General features: G+C 36.4%; 2 protein-coding genes across 2 annotated transcripts; one reads left to right on the top strand and one right to left on the bottom strand.

The window, feature by feature from the left end:
- The first annotated feature begins 9,995 nt into the window (after window positions 1–9,995).
- On the top strand, window positions 9,996–12,120 carry LOC106303831 (random slug protein 5-like). The gene is made up of 6 exons (XM_013740165.1): window positions 9,996–10,270; window positions 10,600–10,678; window positions 10,800–10,976; window positions 11,095–11,193; window positions 11,285–11,527; window positions 11,606–12,120. The coding sequence occupies exons 2-6, from the start codon at window positions 10,604–10,606 to the stop codon at window positions 11,927–11,929; spliced, it is 918 nt and encodes a 305-aa protein (XP_013595619.1). The 5' UTR covers window positions 9,996–10,270; window positions 10,600–10,603; the 3' UTR covers window positions 11,930–12,120.
- Window positions 12,121–18,217: 6,097 nt separating this feature from the next.
- LOC106302856 (2,3-bisphosphoglycerate-dependent phosphoglycerate mutase-like) lies at window positions 18,218–19,724 on the bottom strand. The gene is given in 8 exon segments (XM_013739265.1): window positions 18,218–18,268; window positions 18,347–18,466; window positions 18,566–18,667; window positions 18,747–18,903; window positions 18,977–19,095; window positions 19,169–19,392; window positions 19,477–19,538; window positions 19,540–19,724. Coding segments are annotated over 8 exon segments (1,020 nt in total).
- Window positions 19,725–21,379: the final 1,655 nt, after the last annotated feature.

Genomic DNA, 21,379 nt, shown 5'->3' with positions numbered 1-21,379 from the left:
GTACCAATATGTTGCAGTCTATAAGCTCGTGTGATCAAAGTCCATGACCTAATATATATATATTCAATGCGTGATATGATACATGGCAAGGGAGGTCATGGGACGCCATCAAGATAAATATAGGACTGAAATGTCTGATGTATATGGCATTACCAAATGCAAGAAAAACCGATAGCCATGTAAGAAGTCCACGAGTGTATTTGGCCGCAGAGCCATAGTTTGATAAGATCGTAAAAACTCGTTGCAGCAATGATCATTGGTCACATCATGATCTTGGACACTCATGAGACGAGTTGTGGACATGTATAAACGAGGTCTATGAAAACATGTATCGATCAGATTAAAACATTGCCGATGGTAGTGAAGAAGGAGAAGTTCATATAGTCCACACTTTATCATCGTCACCAATCATAATAGCCAAAGAGAGTATCCGTGGGCTTGTGTGGTTGAGATCTATGACTCAACATGAATCAATTAGAATAGAATATGGCTGATGATGATAATAAAGAAAGATCAATGGACAAAGACATTGGTACACATCTGTGTATAGAAGATACACCGGATCTTAGGTTTACGACCTGAAATTATAAATTCATGGTACCATACTTAGTATATTGTCCATAAGTATGTTTAGTCTGTCCGACAAAAGTATAGACAAGTCGACAGCAAAGGTTCACTTCTTGACCTTGCACACACGATGTCAGAAGACATGAGAAAAGACCGGAGAGGTCGAAGTGGTCCAATTACGGTTCAATAATAAACTTGGCCAATTTGTTTACTTCCTACCTGCACGTTCAGGAAGCTCACGCATCAGATGCGTAGACTAAAGAATCTCCACTGAGGTTCACATCAGGGGGAGTAGTACGTGTTGTACTCTTTTTCCTTCATCATGGTTTTGTCCCACTGGGTTTTCCTGATAAGGTTTTAATGAGTAACCACATCAATAGGAAGATTTTAGAAAATCTAAACTAACGTGTCTTGCAAACAAATCCAACAAAATAGGATTACCGAAATATGCTATATATCTATTTCATTTTTGGAATTCAGAATATCTTCGCAATACCCATTAATCTAACGTGACCTGCAAACCAAAACTGAATATCTAAACTACCTTTAACGGTTCCTAATATCTTCGCAATACCCATTAATCTAATGTGACTTGCAAACCAAAACTGAATATCTAAACTACCTTTAACAGTTCCTAAAAAATATGAAAATCGGAATATGCTATATATCTATTTCTTTTTTTGAATTCTGAATATTTTTATCAATACCATTAAACCTAATTTTATAACCAAATCACTATAAAACATCTTCATTCACCTCATTTTTCTTTACCTCACCGCAAAAATACACTCACGAAAATGTCTATCGTTACATCATACCGAGTATCTTTGCTGAACCATGTCAAACCATTCAAAACAACATGGAAGGTTGAAGTAAAGGTTCTGCATTCATGGACACAACATTCGAATTACACTGGTGGAGACTCTGTTCAGTTCATACTAGCAGATAAGACAGTAAGTGTCTATTTGTTACCGTTATGTTTCACAAATCTTTTACATATTCTCTAAACCTAAATTTAATGCGTTCTTATAATGTAGGGTGTTAAGATTCATTGTACCTGCAAGAAACTCTTCCTTGCTCGTGTTAAGAAATTGCAGATTGGAGCATGGAGGTTCATTGAGAATTTTGCCGTGACCCCAGCTGGCGGAAAGTACCATCCAACGAGCCATGAATACAAGATGTCCATCCTAAGCAACTCCAACGTGACTGAGTCTTCCCTGAAAAATGATGATTTTTTTTTTGTCATTAACCAGTTTTCCCGAAATCACGAACGGGGAGTCTTGATTCAAATTTCCTTATTGGTAAGTCGTAAAAACTATAAAGAATAAATATATGCTTCTTTTAATATGAGCTAATATAGCGATTCTTAAATATTGTTGTAGATGTTATTGGTCAGCCAATTGATAATGGAGATTTGCAAGTTGTGGCAGTGCAAACTAAAGAAACAAAGAAGCTGGAACTTACTTTGAGAGATACTGAGTATGTTACTATGATCTTTTACAAATAGACATTCAGTTTTGTATCCAGAACTTGTGTTTACTATTTTTTTTTTTTTATCTGTTATCAGTGATCAACAAATAGCGTGTTATCTTTGGGGTCGTTTTGCTGAACAACTTTATTATGCTTACAAAGTTGGTCAAGTGAACGAAAACTTCCTATGTTGCTAAGATTTGCAAAAATAAATGTTTACAAGGGTAAGATCTCTACTACACTGATTAAACCAATTTAGTTTGTTTATAATATAATTATTATTCATTTTGAATTATTTATTTTGTTTGTTGTAGGACAAGTCCAGATAACTAATGCATTTGACACTTCAACTGTTGTGATTAATCCACCTGAATTTGATGTGCAAGATTATCTAAGATTTTAAGTTATATTCTAATCATTTATAACCGTTTAAAATATATATTACATAAGTCTTTATGCAAACATTTTATTATGCATTTAGGATGCCAAATAATGAACAAAATAATGAGCTTGCTCTCACAACTGGTTGTCGTGAGGTTGTCAAACCAAAGGGAAACAAACGCCAACCAGATAAATGGTCTCTTTACCCAGAAAGAACAATTTTGGATATCATTATGGTAACTGAGGTATTTTTTTGAGAATTGACTTTAAATTATTGACCTTTTTGGTACACCTTACTAACGGTACTGATATTTTTGTAGTATGATAAATGCATTGTCAAGGCAACTGTCTATGCAATAGACACAGACTGACTGGGCATGGTATTATTTTGGTTGTGTTAAGTGCCACTACAAAAAGGTGACCAACATTACTAATAAAGAATTGGTGCCTGTGAAACATCTGTGGTATTGTGGTTACATGCAAGCAGTCAGTCACCAATGTTGCTCCAAAGTATGTATCTTTATCTTGAATCACTAATGCTCACGATCTTAATTACTGAACTAATTTAAATTTTTCTATTAGGTTTAAACTCCATCTCCTAATAAAGGATGACACTGGTGAAACTAAGGTGATGTTACTTGATACTATTGTTGAACCCATTTTGGGAGTAAGTGCTGAAGTTCTTTTAGATGGTTCTCTAGAAGAGGTATGTTCACAATTATATTAGGATTCTATATTTGTCGATCTTAAAATTTGTTTGTATATTTTTTATTAGGTTGAGGATCCTGAAGATTTGCTTAACGCTATTACTGATCTGATTGGGAAGACTTTGATGTTTGGTGTCTATGTGGGCAAAGACAATGTTGACTATGGATCCCACATATGTAACATTGGGAAAACTTGGTCTGCTGATGAAATAATATCAGAGTCTGACGATGAGAATTCTGAAGATACATTGACTAATGGTGTTTCATCTGATCGTTCATCAGGACAGGTTTATAAGTTTTGTATGTTTTTTATATTCTTAAAACATATCTATATTGGTGACCTTAATAATGTTGTATGCTTTTTTGTTTTAGGTATCTTTCATCACCATTGACAGTGAAGATAACACCTGTTTATCCTCAACTCCACTTTCAAAACGTAAAGTTGACAATGAAATTGAAGACCTTTCTTCTACTTCGAAAAAACAGTGCTCAAAGATTATCAAGGTTGAAAAGGTTGTTGTGGAGTAGTTGAAGGTTGCGTGTGCTTGAAGTTCAAAGTTGCATCTTATTGTCACTTCCATGTTTTTCAATTTTTAAGAATAAGGGGTTTTCCAGTTTCTCTTTTCATTTTGTTGTTATTTTCCTTCCAAGTACGATGAGTTTTATTTAATTTATAAGTTTTTAATGAAATAAAGCTTAGTTTTTATAAATATGTGATTCATTTTATATATACTCAACAATGACAAAATATCCGAACAACTAAGTATGTCTTGAACCTATTTGCATTGAACGTTAAATAAATACTTACTTGGAAGGAAAGTGTTGTTCGTTGCCCTTATGACTTCACAATTTTCTCCGCTGACCTTCATGTTAGACACGTTAACTGTCCTGCAAATTTAGAATATCCCACTTAGTGTTGTTAGTACTCTAAAATGTTTAAAACAATGTTATATAATACTCTAAATTTATCGGTTAATATATTTGAGAATCTAAAATATTGTAACTGCAATAAAATATTCAGATGATGTAAAGAGATATTATACTACCAAATGTTGTAAAGAATCTTAACTAATTCTCATATTGATTTAGAATCATCCCGCTCTTTTTCTGTCTTCAAAATATTTCGTGACTGTAAGCACTGAGATTAACATTTCATTATAGAAATAGAATGGGCGCAGCAGTCACTGAAAAATTCTAAACCTATCCAACTTTTGTTAAGGTGATTCTGATAATCCTCTTAATATAAGCAATGTTTGATTCGTGATAAATTTTCAATTCATAGTATTTATAGACAAAGAGTTTTCTGCGTCCTGGCCTTGATATTTGCAGGATGAAAAGAAAGCATCTTCCTCCTCTTGGAGTTTATGGTCATAAAAAACGTTCACAGTCTGATTCTAAACAAAGACATTTTTCTTCCCAATCAAAAGATGTCCCCTTGAGAACTGTTTTTGCAAGACTATTGAATGATATTACCAGTCAAAATATTGAATCAATATCTCAACCGCGAGTTACAGTGACTATGTAAGAACCTAAAAACAAACGAGGTTGTTTTATATTCGATGCTATGCCTATGCTCATAAACTATGTTATTTTTACCATTCGACTCACATATTAATTTGTATTTGTTGTAGTTTTTTTCTGACAAATCAAACAATGATAGCGCTAATCTGAAGAAAAGGAGTCATATACAAAAAGGTATATAGTCATTGAAATAGAGGCAAAAATTGTCTGCAATTATGCCAAAACGTTTTTAACTTCATTATATAAGCAAAGGTTAGAATATGAGTTCTATTATGTAGGCATCTCCGCTACCAACACTGGATCATGTTCAAGTCAGCTCACATTTGGAAAACAAAACACTCCAAATCCTAAAATGCCAAACTCAAAAAAACAGAGATACGCCTAAGGATTCAGGAATGTTAGGAAAAGAAGGTTCAAAAGTAGATCCGGTGAATGAAGGTATTACCTTGATTAAGCTTATATTTCAGGTCTACAAGAACTTCAACAATAACTGTTTCATGTATTTTGCAGATCTACTAGGCAACATGGATGAATATGATGATCTACAATTTGATTGTAGTAGTCAGGAAAGCGGTGAAACTGATAATACAGATGACGGTCAACCTATTGCTTTAGAACCAGAGAAAGACAATCAATCTGACCGAGTTAGTTTTCTGGCAGCAATGTTTAAAAAGACCTTTTCTGAGGTGAAGACAAAAGTTAAGCCAGTAAAGGCCAAAGAAGATGGTTAGTTTTCACTTAAGTTAATTTGTAATTTTTTAAAAGTATATTTTCCTAACCTACATTCTTATAATGTACCAGATTATGTTGATGAGGGTGACCCAACATACACTTGTGTTCATTGTGGTGCTATTATGTGGAATAATGAACGCATAAACAAGAGCAAATATAGAAAGAAGCCTATATTTACATTGTGTTGTATGCAAGGACAGGTTCAGTTGCCACTTTTAAAAAAACCACAGGACCTTCTCATGAACCTTTTTAACAGGGACTGATAGTCTTAGCAAGCACTTCCAAAGGAATACGAGACCATATAACATGGTTTTCTCTTTCACTTCACTTGGTGGAAAGGTAGAGAACTCTCTAAATAAGGGACGAGGACCACAAATGTTTCAGCTTCATGGTGAAAACTATCATTTGTCTGGAAGTTTAACACCACCTGAAGGAGACTATGCCAAGTTTGGACAGCTATACATTGTGGATACATCCACAGAGAATGAAGTTGAAAACAGATTTAATGCTCTTAGGTAACTAATATTGGTTTGCTAATAATTAAGCTCTCGTGATGTTTTAACTGTACAATTGAAATACTAAGTGATTCTTATTTTGTGTTTGTTATCAGTAAAAGCAAAAAATCGTCATCAGATAGTAAGCAAGACGGCCTGAAGAAAGAAATTATCCAGCCTATTATCAATATGTTGAATGCTGTTAATCCATAGGTTATGAAGTTTCGTTCAGCTAGAGAGAGGTTTCTGGAAAATCCTGAAAAGACTTTCCATATGAGGATAGTCAGTAGAAGTGACAAAGATGGGAGGACATATAATATGCCAACAGCATCTGAGGTAGCTGCATTGATTCCTGGGGATTTTGAGTTAGGAATGGATAAGCGTGATATTGTTCTGCAACACAAGTCTGGCCGGCTTACCAGGATCGATGAGATTCATATTTCCTATCTAGCACTACAATATCCTCTAATATTTGTGTATGGTGAGGATGGTTTCAGGTTTGGTATTAAAAAAGGTGTCACAGAAGCTTCAAAGAAACTCAAAAAAGATACTATTAGTATGACACAGTATTTTGCTTATCGGATTCAAGAGCGAGAATCTGAGTCTCATGTTTTGCTTTATTCAAGAAGGTTATTTCAGCAATTCATAGTGGATGCCTATACTACAATAGAATCTAACAGATTGAGGTATTTGAAGCTTAACCAGACATGCTTGCGGTCAGATAGTTATGATTCTATCAAGGAGTCTGAAAATGATGGCAACTCAGATATGAATGAACAAGGTTAATAATTTTTTCTACCAGCTACTTTCACAGGTGGTCCAAGATACATGAAGAATCTGTACTTAGACGCTATGGCCATCTGTAGACATTTTGGTTTTCCTGACCTTTTCATCACATTTACATGCAATCCAAAATGGCCTGAAATTACAAGATCTATTCAGAGCCTTAGTCAGAGCATGTGGTTCAGGAAACATTGGACCAGTTATGGTTAACAGAACCATTGGGGGTGGTGGCACATCGGTTATCAACAATCAAGAACACATATGTAATTGATGTGGTTAAGAATGGTGCACTGTGGAGAAAGGAAATCAAGAGACTTTGCTTGATAAAAAGATGACCTCCCTGCTTCTTTGGTACATCTTCATCTGAGTGTTTCTACGTGAACTTTGTTTAAAGATTACCTTCCATTTGTGAGAAATATGGAATTGACAACGAAACTATTACAATATTTAGATTCAGTATGAATATTATGTCCACAAATTTTCTTTTATGGTAGGTGATACGATAATCATATTTTACAAATCAATAAACTAATAAATTAACAAAAGAAAAAATTAAATTATAAAAAAAGAGAAAGTAATTTATGTTTTCAGAAATGTAAAATCTAACCAATCATGTTTATCCAATTACAACTCAAAATAAGAAACTAAGCTAACAAAGGAAATATATCCTTCTAATATATTTAACTTAAATTCTTTGGAAATTTAATATCCAAAATAAATTCTTTGAAAAAATTGTATCCTAAAGTAAGTCTAATCATACAAAATTATATATATCAAAATATATTTTTTTAAAGAAAATCAATGTGAAGATGGATACACTTTTATATCCACAAAACGAGTTGCAAGACTCACAATAGTCACTACAATTATTTAGTGATGACAGTCAACCATATTAATGCTCCAACCATGTTTCAGAGTTTGATGAACTCGGTTCTTAAACCTTATATGCGACAATATGTTCTCACATTTTCATGACAATTTCATGTATAATTCATCACCAGAAAAAATGTGGAACATCTTAAAATGCGACTTTGAAGTGATGAGACAGAATGTTTGTATGGTATAAGAGAAGTAAGTATGCTTTTGCTACGGAGCGTGGAGTATTGGGGGCATTATGTTGATTCTGAGGAGTATCTACTACATATTCAATGAAAGTTAAAGCAATTGTTTGATGGCATAATTCTGCTCTTCTATTTTAAATTTCATTCTTTTTTGATAGATCAATAAATTTGAAATTTCATCATAAAAAAGACAATTATATTATTCTCAAGCAACTACATGGACTTTTAGGCTTGGCCACTACTATTATAGATGTTTTATGCAGTGTTCCATAAGTTTTTGTGATAAGTTTCACAAGAATTTATCTTTCAAAATAAATTGAAAATCAATTATAAAAGTTAAACTAACAAATAAAAATATAAAAAATAAACTGTTATAATATCTCTCCTAATATTCAACAGAAAAATGTTTAACTAACAAAAAAAACGAACATACACTATATCTAAAAACTGAAATAAGTTCCAAAGATTTTGACAAAATAAAACCCATAAATCTTGACAAACTTATTTGTAATAGTTACGGATAGAAAATGTCCAGTTAGGGATATTTACCTGGCTTTTAAATAAATATGAAAACTTGAAAGATACATAATAGCTAACAGATTGATGCTCAGTCATTCAAAATGTCAAACCATTCTTATTAAATTATAAGTCTACACATATATATCATATTTCTAAAACATGCTGGAAAATTTGCTATTTTATAAATTAGTTATTTAGTTAAGAAAATATCTCACATTCCCAGTAACTTCTAAAAAATCATCTGTTTTAAATACTATATCTTTTCAAATTATAAAATACTATTTTAGCACTGCTTTCACAATTATCATACTAAGAGATACATTTAGAAAAGGAAGTGAAATGATGATTTCGTAGTTTTAAAACATATTATGAAAATATAAATACAATATTTGATGAAGGTGCAAGCTTTGACAAACATAAATTCCACCGCAATTTTCAACTTTAGTGCCTTCTGTATTGCCAAATGCAAAATCAGGTTAGGTTCTTAAATTCGTGTGTTTGATTGTCATTTAGTCAAACAATAAAATGATAAAGACCAGCAGAATAACAGAAATCATAGTTAAACTTATATTAATCAACATAATTAGAGACATTTGCAAGTAGTAATTATACATATATTATCCTTGAAAATTAATTTATATTAATAAACATCATCTAAAAAAAGAAAATTTAAACATCCTAGATAAAAGAAACATAGAAAAAAATAAACTTAATAAAAAAGTATTGTATCTTGCATACATATAATTCTTATTATGTCGTAAACTATTAAATTTTGTTTTAGTAAAGTTAATATTACACCATAAAACATACTAAAATGGTTTCAATCCTAAAACCACATTCAACGACCGATTTCAAATTATGATATAAACTTAGAATGATATTTTAAGAGTTTGGAGAACTTTTTCTTACTATGCATTTATTTATGATACACTTTCGATTTTTTAAAAATCTTTAGATGATACAAATAATACAATAACTCTAGATTGACTATACTAAATCTAAAATTAAATATAATATAAAATACATCAATTTATTTATAAGTAAAATGGTAAATATTTCAAAATAAATAATCTGCGAAAAAAATCTCTAGTTAGATATAAACTTGAAATACAAATAGATTGGAAAATTTCACAGTACTTAAAAATCAATAAATTTTCTATATATAAATATAATAAGTACTACCTATGTTCCTAAATGTATGATGTTTTAAAAAAATTCGATGTTTTAATATATAAGATGTTTTCACAATTTTATTTTCTCAAAAAAATATATAAGATGTTTTCATTTTTCTAGGTAACCTTTTACTTTATTAAAAACTGTGCAACCAATCATATTTGATAATCTACTTTGTAATTGGTTGAATAAAATTAATTTATAGTTTTAATGATACTTTTTAGACAAAATAATGATTTTTTTAATATGCGTGTTTTTACTTAAACATCTTATATTTAGAAACAGAAGGAGTAATTTAAAGTACTTTTTCATTAAAGTTATTATTACATGATAAAAAAATGCTTAACTTCTTTTTTAAAAAAAAAAGCTTAACAAATCCAGTAAATGTTCCCTTTTTGGGTTTAGTGGAGTTGGTGGCATATGGTTTGGTAATGTGACTAATGTCGTAGAGGGCTGAAAACGACAAAGACTGTTAGACCGTCAAATTCACAATCTAGCCAAAGTTCAAATCAAGAAGTCAAGCCCGGTTTATTTCCCGGTCCGATTCACTAAGGTCCACGTTACATCAAACACAAAACAGAATCTGCTTTGAACCACACACAAAATGAACAAAAAGGTGTCTGTGTCTTCCCCCAACCGCGCGTCACGTGTCTCTAAGCGCTTCTCATCACACTGTCCGAACATAGCCGCCAGACAAAAACCCTTCTTCTTGAACTACTTTTCGTACAATTAAGTCTTTGACACTTTTAGACCGTAACTTAACCACTTCTCGGTCTCAATATTATGCTCTTCAATTTCTATGTTTGAGTTTGACTTATCGATTCGATCTCATCGCAGTCGCTTTAGTTCATTTTTTTCTAAGGTGAGTTCATGTTCTTTAACTTTTTGATTTCTGAATTTATCTTGATTGTAGTAATCCAGGAGTCCGATCAAAGGGCATATGTTAGTTAGTTGTCTTGATTCTTAAACTGTTATATGGATGTATTTCTGTCTTGTGTGTAATCAGAACCTGTTCTTATGTTTCTAAATTATCAAATTTAGATGTGTCTATTATATGCATTGGTTCTTATGTTGTATCTCCCCTCTTTCTGGCTAATGAATGATAAAATCTTGAGTATGAATCTCTGTATTTTGTTCCTTTTTTACTTGTCTCTGATCAATTTCGGTTGCTCCTTTATCCTCAATTTTCAGCAAGATGAGCCTTGGTACCAAAAGCTCATCTTCCAGTGGGTTTGAGAATACATCGCCACCAGAGGATTATCTAAACAAGGTATAATGACGATGATTATGGTAATGATGATGATAAGAGAAATCATTAGCTGCTTTGTGGTGATGATAATTTGATGTGTGATTAATCAACTATTATATATTGTCTGATGATATAATTATAGATAAAGGAAGTGAGGACATTACTAGGGCCATTGACTGAGAAGTCATCTGAGTATTGTTCAGATGATGCCATTACCCGTTATTTAGCTGCACGTAACGGCCATGTCAAGAAAGCAGCTAAAATGCTTAAAGAAACCTTGAAATGGAGGATTCAGTACAAACCAGAGGAAATTCGATGGGTATGTATGTATGTATGTATGTATGTATCTTAAATCTGTGAACATTCTTTAAAATCGTAAAATGGTTGTTATTTTTTGTAACACGAAAATGGTTGTTAAACATGTGAAATGGTTATAGGAGGAGATTGCACGAGAAGCTGAGACCGGTAAAATATACCGATCTAATTATACCGACAAATATGGAAGACCAGTTTTGGTTATGAGACCAAGTTGCCAGGTTGGCCTCTTATCCACCCTTTCAATTCAAACCTCTGATTCTCTATGAAATTTTTCTTTGATTTATTGTATATGTTTTGATTTTATTACAGAATACAAAATCTCCTAAAGGGCAGATTAGATTCTTGGTATACTGCATGGAGAATGCAATCATGAATCTACCGGATAACCAAGAACAAATGGTTTGGCTAATTGATTTTCACGGTTTCAACATGTCGCATTTATCCATCAAAGTGTCTCGAGAAACCGCTCATGTGTTACAAGAACATTACCCTGAACGCTTAGGCTTGGCCATACTATACAACCCACCTAAGATTTTTGAACCGTTTTGGAAGGTATGTTTTCAAGAATCTCTCATGCAAATGTATCATGAAACTTTATTGACATAATGTGTCATTGTATAAACCTGGAAGATGGTGAAACCGTTTCTAGAGCCAAAGACTTGCAACAAGGTGAAGTTTGTATACTCGGATGATAACTTGAGCAAGAAGATTCTTGAGGATATTTTCGACATGGAGCAACTTGAGGTTGCCTTTGGTGGGGAAAACAGTGATTTGAGTTTCAATTTTGAGAAGTATGCTGAGAGAATGAGAGAGGATGATTTGAAGTTCTATGGAAACACACCAGTGTCTTCAACCTCAGCTCATTTTACCAACTCTGATTCTGAGGTTTCAGACACTGAGATGAAGCGCTTGGAGGACATACCAGATGAGAAGATCAAGAACGGAACCTCTTAACAAGAACCTAGACATGAAGCCTAGAATAAAAGAAGCTCCTGGTTTAACTAAAACATCAACTCTTATCTTCTTCTTAACCATTCTTACTAATAAGCTGGAGATACACTCTTACATGTAACGGTGGATACGCCACATATATATGAACTCCTATATACTTTGCGTTGATTGTGGAAGTGATTTAAATCTAGATACACCAGAAAAAAGCACAAGAAAGATTGACTTGTCATCAAGATTGACATATGAGAGTGGGGTCCAAAAACCTTGCAGTACGGTATATATCTTTTATGATTAGGAAAACCGCTTTTAATAGATTAAATTCCTAAACAGAAAAAAAATATCTGATTTTAAAGCTGCATAAATCTGAGTTTAAAATATTGTTGTATATAATTCATTCACATAGTCAATATATAAATAGTAAAACGGATATTTGCTTCAATGATGTTTTTTTTCTTCTGTGTTCTTGTTTTCTTCGTGTTTTTGTTCACAACACTTTATAAACTGCTCTAAGGTCCAAATCTTGAGGGAAAAGAGCTACGTATATTAACAACCTATTTCTTCATTTAACTTCAGGAACAAATGACTTCACTGCTCTCGTCTATTAACACAAGCTCCAACTCTCAAAATATAGTCGAGCCAAAACCAGTTCGAACCCACACAAACAAGCCCACAGAAAATCAGTCTCAGTCTAGTCAAAGAGTTTCCCCAACGGCTCCAACACTTCACGACAAGAAGAGATATGAAGAAGAGAAGAGAAGAGAAGAGGAAAACAGATAGCGACTGCTTGTACGAACCCGCGTGATGGTCCTGCTTTGTACAACTCATTTGAGGCCCTTGGATCGTTGGGAGAAGAGAGATGAAGAAACATCAAGAGTTAACTAGGGCTTTCATAGTTTTCAATATAATCTTGTATTGAGACATTGTGAAACCTTAAGAAACAAGAAATAGAAAAGATACTTTCAGAAACTTATTTCTTCAAACTTTCATGGTATCAGAGCTCCAGGGAGTAGATCCATGGATGCTATTGAACTCTATTCCCCTCCTACACTAGACACAGTGAACTCAGTGACAGTAAAACTCACCAAGAAAAATTACCTCTTATGGAAGAACCAGTTCGAGGCCTTTCTCAAAGGTCAACGTCTTCTAGGGTTCGTTACTGGTGAAATCCCCCGTCCTCCACCAACGATTCTGGTTCCAGGCATCAACGGCACAACAACTCAGGTGATAAACCCCGACCACCACACCTGGTTTCAAACAGATCAGGTAGTAAAGTCATGGCTTTTGGGTTCTTTCTCCGAAGATATCCAAAGCTTGGTAGTCTCCTGCGACACTTCTCACGAGATCTGGGTTACTTTGTCTAAACACTACAACCGCCCAACGTCGTCTCACCTGTTTGAGCTCCAGCGGAAGCTCCAGACAGTCGCAAAACACGACAAATCTATGTCGGAGTATCTAACGGAAATCAAGTTGATTTGTAACCAACTTGCTTCTATCGGCAGTCCTGTGGCTGAAAGGATGAAGATCTTTGCTGCATTACAAGGTCTTGGAAAAGACTATGAACCACTCATAACTAGTATTGAAGGCGCCGTCGATATGATGCCAAACCCTACTCTCGAAGATCTGGTGCCTCGTCTGCATAGTTATGATGCTCGCACTCAAAGATACAATCTTTCCACCGATGTCTCACCGCACCTTGCCTTCAACACACAAAGATCTAACTTCCAAGCAAACTACTGCAACTCAAGAGGCAGAGCTCAGTCAAACCGGAGGTTTGGTGCAAACAGAGGTCGTGGAGGTTTCTCTACCAGAGGAAGAGGTTTCCATCAACAACTATCATCATCAGGGTCTCAGTCTGGCTCGTCTGTTTCGTCAATGTCCTCAGATGACAGGCCTTCCTGCCAGATATGTGGGAGATTTGGTCATACTGCTCTGCACTGTTGGCACAGATTCAACAATAGTTACCAAGAAGATGAGATACCTGCTGCTTTAGCTGCGATGCGCATAACAGATGTGTCTGATCACTCAGGAGCAGAATGGTTTGCTGACTCAGGAGCAGTGGCGGAGGCAATGCATTGGCATGGTGGTCAAATGACCCATGTGAAATTTGGAAAAATAATGTAATGTTTGTTAAATATTTTAGATTGACCCTAGTCCATTATTTTGATTGACCCCCTTGAATTTAATCGAACTTGTTTAACCCAATAGCAAACTATACAAATTAATTACTAGCCCAATAAAGTATATAAACCATTACAAAATTAAAATAAACTAAGCCCATTAAAATAAATAAACCCAATTATCATTGTTAGACTAAGAGATCTCGTTATCCTAATACTAAAATCCTAATTCTTCTCTTTTATTTTTTTTTCTGTTGTGATACGTGAATCAATTCATGAAGCTTGGTTGAAAGTCTGAAACATGATCCAATTTGGTTTTAAAGTCAAGGTAATTATTTTATGTCTTTTAACTTTATGAGTAGTTTCTCTTCTCTAAATTCTAAATTCACTGTTACATTGAGATGTTCTAGATTTTTTTATTTAATTTAGAAAGTAAAAGCTATGGAGACATAGAGAATTAAACCCTTCTTAGCTTAGTGGGACGTAGACAAATATAAAATTATGCTAGGATTGTTTTAAAGCTTGTGAATGAAACGGTTTATTGGAGAGGAATTATGCATTTATGCATTTTTGCAATTAAGAAATTTTTATGATCCACGTCCATATTTTTCCTGGCTCTGCCACTGCTCAGGAGCAACGGCTCACGTTACCAATTCACCTCAACATCTCGCATTCACTCAGCCTTACAGAGGAAGTGATGCAGTTATGATTGGGGATGGTAACTTCCTGCCAATCACTCATGTGGGCTCCACTGATATAACATCTACCTCATGTACTTCTCTTCCCCTTAAGGATGTGTTGGTTTGTCCGGGTATCACAAAATCACTGCTGTCTGTATCAAAACTCACACATGATTATCCTTGCTCGTTTGAATTTGACAATAACCGAGTGTTTGTTAAGGACAAGAAAACCAGAAGTGTCCTGAGACAAGGAAACACCCATGACGGTCTCTACAGCCTGAAGTCTTCACAGCCGCAATTCTTCTATTCAACAAGACAGATATCTACGAGTGATGAAGTGTGGCATAGGAGACTGGGGCATCCTCATGAGCAAGTTCTGAAGTACCTGATCCAAAACAAGTCGATTGCAATCAATAAAAGTACCTTGAAGATGTGTGAATCATGTCAACTAAGGAAGAGTAGTCGTTTACCTTTTGTTGCGTCTAAGTTTGTTGCGTCAAGACCTCTAGAGAGAGTCCATTGTGATCTTTGGGGTCCATCACCTGTTACATCTAATCAAGGTTTCCGGTTTAATGTTATCTTTGTGGACAACTTTTCTCGCTTCTGCTGGTTGTTTCCGTTAAAGGCTAAGTCTGATTTCTACAACACATCATTATGTTTTAAAGGCTTGTAGAAAATCAGTTGTCAACCAAGATCAGTATGTTCCAATGTGATGGAGGTGGCGAATTCATAAGCAACAAGTTCATGGATCATCTGAGAAGTAGCGGTATACAACAACTAATCTCTTGCCCTTACACACCGCAACATAACGGTTTGGCAGAACGTCGACATAGACATATCACCGAGCTGGGGCTTTCAATGATGTTTCAGAGCAAAACTCCATAGAAGTTCTGGGTCGAAGCATTTTACACTGCCAACTTCCTGTGTAATCTGTTACCTTCCTCGGTTCTTGATGACAGAAGAAGCCCTTTTGAAGTTTTGAATAACAAAGCCCCCGACTACTCAGCCTTAAGATCTTTTGGATGCACTTGTTATCCAATGCTCAGAGATTATCAAGCTACAAAATTTGATCCTAAATCCCTTCACTGCGTTTTTCTGGGATACAATTACAAATACAAAGGTTATCGCTGCTTGTACCCTCCAACAGGGCGTGTCTACATATCAAGACACGTTCTATTTGACGAGTTGAGCTTTCCCTTTGCAACAATATACAAGAACGCTCACCCTCAAGCGGTAACTCCATCTCTAGATGCTTGGCAGAGAAGCTTCTTGCCATCGGTTATTAAGGACTCTGACAAAATGACAAGTGCAACAGATGCTCCGGTTGTCTCCTCAAGAGTGTCTCTACCTTCCAGGTCGTTAAATAACTTCTAAGAGACAGATTTTCCTCCACTACAGACCAGTTTAAGAGTTAATGGCTCAGCTGATAGTGCTACTAAAGTGACAGTCTCAAATCCTGAAGAATGTGTAAGCAGAACTACGTTGTCTGGACAGCACAATGTTCCTGTCTCAACATCCCAACACTCAATGATTACAAAGGTCAAAAGTGGGGATCAGAAAACTGAATCCCAAGTATGCAATGCTTACTCACAGAACATCAAACACAACTCCCACAACCGTGGATGCTGCTCTGAAAGATCCCCGATGGAACAATGCAATGAACGACGAAATAGGGACGTGCCTTGCTACAAAGACATGGTCTCTAGTGCCTCGCACACCTGAGATGCATGTTCTTGGCAACAGGTGGATTTACAAGAACAAGCTAAATGCTGATGGAACAGTAGGAGATCCGAGAGCAAGACTGGTGGCTCAGGGTAACAACCAAGAAGAAAGCATCGATTACTTGGAGACCTATAGCCCTGTGGTGAGAACAGCCACTGTTCGTATAGTCTTGCATCTGGCTACGATCATGAAGTGGGAAGTGAAACAAATGGATGTGAAAAACGCGTTTTTACATGGAGATCTAGCAGAGACAGTGTATATGAGACAACCTTCCGGCTTTGTTGACAAAAATAAACCAGATCATGTGTGTCTCCTTCACAAGTCTCTCTATGGATTGAAACAGTCTCCTCGGGCTTGGTTCAACAAATTCAGTGACTTCCTCATCGAGTTCGGGTTTGTTAGTAGCGTGAAGGACCCATCTCTGTTCATCTACTCACATGATGGGAACATAATCATGATTTTACTCTATGTGGATGATATGGCAATCACTGGTAACAGCTCAGCCATTCTTACTAAGCAGTTGACAGAGCTTAACTCAAAATTCTTGATGAAGGATACTTCCTCGGGATCCAGGCTCAGTTTCATGACAATGGAATGTTTCTATCACAAGAACAATATGTTGTGGATCTATTGACAGTTGCAGGGATGGAGAACAACTCTTCAGTCAACACTCCTCTTCCACTTCAGTTGAATAACGTTCCGGATCAAGACACTCCGTTCTCGGATCCTTATTACTTTAGAAGCTTGGTTGGCAAACTGCAATATCTTACTTTGACCAGACCTGATATTCAATTTGCGGTTAACTATGTGTGTCAGAATATGCATGCTCATACAGTTTCAGACTTCACAAACCTCAAAAGGATTCTGAGATATGTGAAAGGTACCATGTCGATGGGGCTATCGTTCTTGAATGTTACTGACTGCACTCTGAGAGCATACAGCGACTGGGCTGGATGTTCTTCTACAAGACGCTCTACGGGAGGTTTCTGTACCTTCCTTGGACAAAACCTGATCTTTTGGTCATCACAAAAGCAGCCTACGGTGTCCAAAAGCTCTACAGAGGCAGAGTACAGAACGTTGTCTGAAACCGCGTTGGAACTAGCTTGGATCAGTCATCTTCTGAAGGAGCTGGGTATATCTCTTCCTATGACTCCAGAACTGTTTGGAGATAACCTGTCATCTATCTATCTGACGGCTAACCCGGCTTTCCACAAAAGAACCAAACATTTTGAGACCGATTATCATTATGTCAGGGAGCGAGTCGCATTGGGCTCACTGGTGGTTCGTCACATCCTAGCTAGACTGCAGTTAGCAGATATCTTCATGAAGTCACTTCCAACGGCTTCGTTTCAGAGCTTGCGGTTCATACTAGGCTTGGACATTCTTCCTACGCATAGTTTGAGAGGGGCTATTAACACAAGCTCCAACTCTCAAAATATGGTCGAGCCCAAACTAGTTCGAGCCCACACAAACAAGCCCACATAAGATCAGTCTCAGTCTAGTCAAAGAGTTTCCCCAACGGCTCCAACACTTCACGACAAGAAGAGATATGAAGAAGAGAAGAGAAGAGGAAAACAGATAGCGACTGCTTGTACGAACCCGCGTGATGATCCTGCTTTGTACAACTCATTTGAGGCCCTTGGATTGTTGGGAGAAGAGAGATGAAGACACATCAAGAGTTAACTAGGGCTTTCATAGTTTTCAATATAATCTTGTATTGAGACATTGTGAAACCTTAAGAAACAAGAAATAGAAAAGATACTTTCAGAAACTTATTTCTTCAAACTTTCATCGTCCAGCTTCTGCCTGTATTGAGCCAATCTCTGCAAGCAAAGAGAACCATCTAGGACAGAGAACTCAAAGAAGATGAAGATGGTAGAACAGTAGAAACGATGCCTAACCTTGGTATACGCATAGACACCAGCTTCTGTAGGACCAACAGGGCTTCCCCTCTTCATGAACTTGCCGTCTTTGAAGATGTAGAGAAGTGGTATACTAGTCGATAGCTCCAGACTTATCACCTAACAACCAAAACCACAAAGAAAACTTCCATCATTCACCACAAAAAAAGACAAACATAGTAATTAAGAATTTATATTTTAGCTAATTTCTTGTCACACCTCCTTGCAAGTCAATTTGTCTAGATACATTATGATAGACCGCAGAGAGTTCCCATGAGCAGCTACCATTACGTTCTTTCCAGCTGCAAGCTTTGGTTCTATCTGCAAATTGGTATGCCATTAGTATAAGAAACTCGAGAAGAAGTTAGAATGAGAATGAAAAAAAGAATTCTCTCATTACATTTTCAACAAAATAAGCCACTGCTCTCTCAGCACACATCTCTAAGCTCTCTCCTTCGGGAGGGGGAATGTCATAACTCCTACGCCATTCATGGACTTGCTGCTTCCCATATCTCTCCGCTGTTTCCTGCTTGTTCAGACCTTGCAACTCTCCATACCTATATCCAAAAGCTGATTAGCTGCTTTTCTATCTGTTCAAGCGCAGAACCAATGAAAGACAAGAAAGTTTACATTCTTTCGTTGAGCTGCCATGCAGGTATGACAGGAACTGATTGATCTTTAGTTTCTTCACTGAACACTTGACTCCAAGATTTCGCCTGGTCGCTTTCGTTGTGTAATATGATAGGAACCTAGATTGGTTTAAATCCATTTATTAGTAAATGAAAAGATCAAGTTAGAAAGATGAGCTTGGTTTAGACATACTTTCTTGCGACAGTGTTGAATCATGGCAAGCATTGCAGTCATCTGAGCACGGATTAGAGATGATGTGAAGATAACATCGATAGGTATGTTGCTGATCCTCTTCCCTGCTTCAATAGCCTCTTCAATACCTTTCTCTGTCAATGGCACATCAACACAACCCGTGAAAAGATTCTTGGCGTTCCATAAAGACTCTCCATGCCTAATCAATATTAGAGCTGCTTCATCTAAAACATAGAACAAAAGGGTAAGTATACAAAACCAATAATGATTCTTATATGATATTGAAGAACTTCAAAGGAGCATATTACTTGATTTTTTCTGAGAGTTGTCAGGGATGGTGTTCTTAGAAGGAGACAAGAGAGTAGTGTTGTAAGAAACTGTTCTGAGAGGCAGTTGCTTCAATCTTTGATAAGTTTCTCTTTCTTCTTGAGGTATAATAACAAAGTGATGAATCGATCTTCAAACATTTTGTTGGCAGGAGCAGAGGCTGTCTTGAAGATTGAGAGCTTGTGGAAGACTGGTGAGAGACAAAGGAATAGATTGATTGGTAAGACATAGCCGTTGACATTCTGAAGGAAAGAAATCGAACTTGTGATTAGTTCTTTGACTTACGATGTTAATATTTAAACGTAAACAACAGATGGAGAAATAAAATGGAAGAGAAGTGTTCTTTGAGTGTCTTATAGAGTTGGCGTTTTCAAATGATCGGCTTCCTCATGTAGTGACAAATAATGACAAATGAGACAACATAGAACAAACTGTTTTCGCATTTATACATTAGTTTTATATAGTTTTGAGGAAAAACGTTTCGTACCTACCCAAAGTATAGACTAATATGGTGGAAACCATCCCAAGTATTGGAATATGTTAGTAACTACACCATGTTTATGTTAATGCATGTCATATATACGAAGTAAAATTTAATAGGGTGACATGTATTACCATAAACATGGTGTAGTTATTGACATATTCCAATACTTATGATTTCCACTCTATTAGTCTATACTCGTGTAGCCGATAAACTTTTTTTCTAGTTTTGAACAAATTTTATATTACATTAAAAGTTATAATTATGATGTTGAGTAATACAATTGAATAAAATAGTGGGAAAACAAAACAACCTCTCGAACTCTTTCTCGAAAAAGAAGAAAACAAACAACCTCTCGTGTGGTTGTAGAGACAATTACTTCGGTAATAAATCTTATCAAATTTTTCTTTTTTTTTTGGTAAAAATGTTAAAATATTATTACTCGTTCTCAACAGAAGTACGGCGATAAGAAGCAGAAAAAGAAAATAAAATCTAAACAACAACCCGATCTAGTCTAAATGGAGACCAACACAACAAATCGAGCCGCTAGAATTGGGTTCAGCCAATCCGCACTTACCACTTGCCGCAAAAAGCAGAACCACGGTTATAACGAGAGACGGAACCCGGTAATTTTGGTCTCCCCGATGATCCGCTCTTTAAGATTTGGCTCGACTAAGAACAGCTCTCCGAAGACATCAAAAACATCCACCAACACGAACATAACCAAACCAGAGGCCAAGCACACCCGCATTATCAGACCGAGCATTATTCGGATGAACAGCCACGAAGCAGCTGCACGACAAAGAAATATACAAAAACAGGCTGAGGGCAGCCGCGCTCCACAACCACGCACCGGATCCTCAACACAAGCCGGATGAGCCCATCCACCGAAGGCAGAACGCTGAACAAACTGACTCCCGTGCTGGGAAAATGAGCTAACGCCAATACGACCCAAGAGACTTCCTACCCCGTAGACCCCACGGAGAGGAGAGAATCCCAGACCTTGAGAACCAAGGCACTGACCGACTTGCAAACGGAACAATATATGAAGAACAGCCGAGAAGGACCGGAGGGAACGCCGAGGCTAGAGGAGGACAAGACGGAAGCACCACGAACACGGATTGAATCGAAGCCAGAGACGACTCCGAATCAGACAGCCGAGTCGTATTCACACACACCAAAGGAGAAGCTGCCGAAGACGACACATGACGAACCCGGAAGACCTCAGACGCGCCATAGAGGTGAGACCTCGCCGTACCGACTGCTCAACAGACAGCACCGCCGCCGAGCCAAACGACGAGACGCCTCGCACAAAGGAGAAAGACGCACCGCCGCCGAGCCACTCCGTCGGGACAACAATAGATAGGAACCGCCGGAAGAAAGAACATATCCAGGACGGAGGA

This window comes from Brassica oleracea, chromosome C7 (assembly GCF_000695525.1).
Source record: "Brassica oleracea var. oleracea cultivar TO1000 chromosome C7, BOL, whole genome shotgun sequence".
NCBI classification, from domain to species: domain Eukaryota; kingdom Viridiplantae; phylum Streptophyta; class Magnoliopsida; order Brassicales; family Brassicaceae; genus Brassica; species Brassica oleracea.
This window is presented reverse-complemented; position numbering and strand designations above follow the sequence as displayed.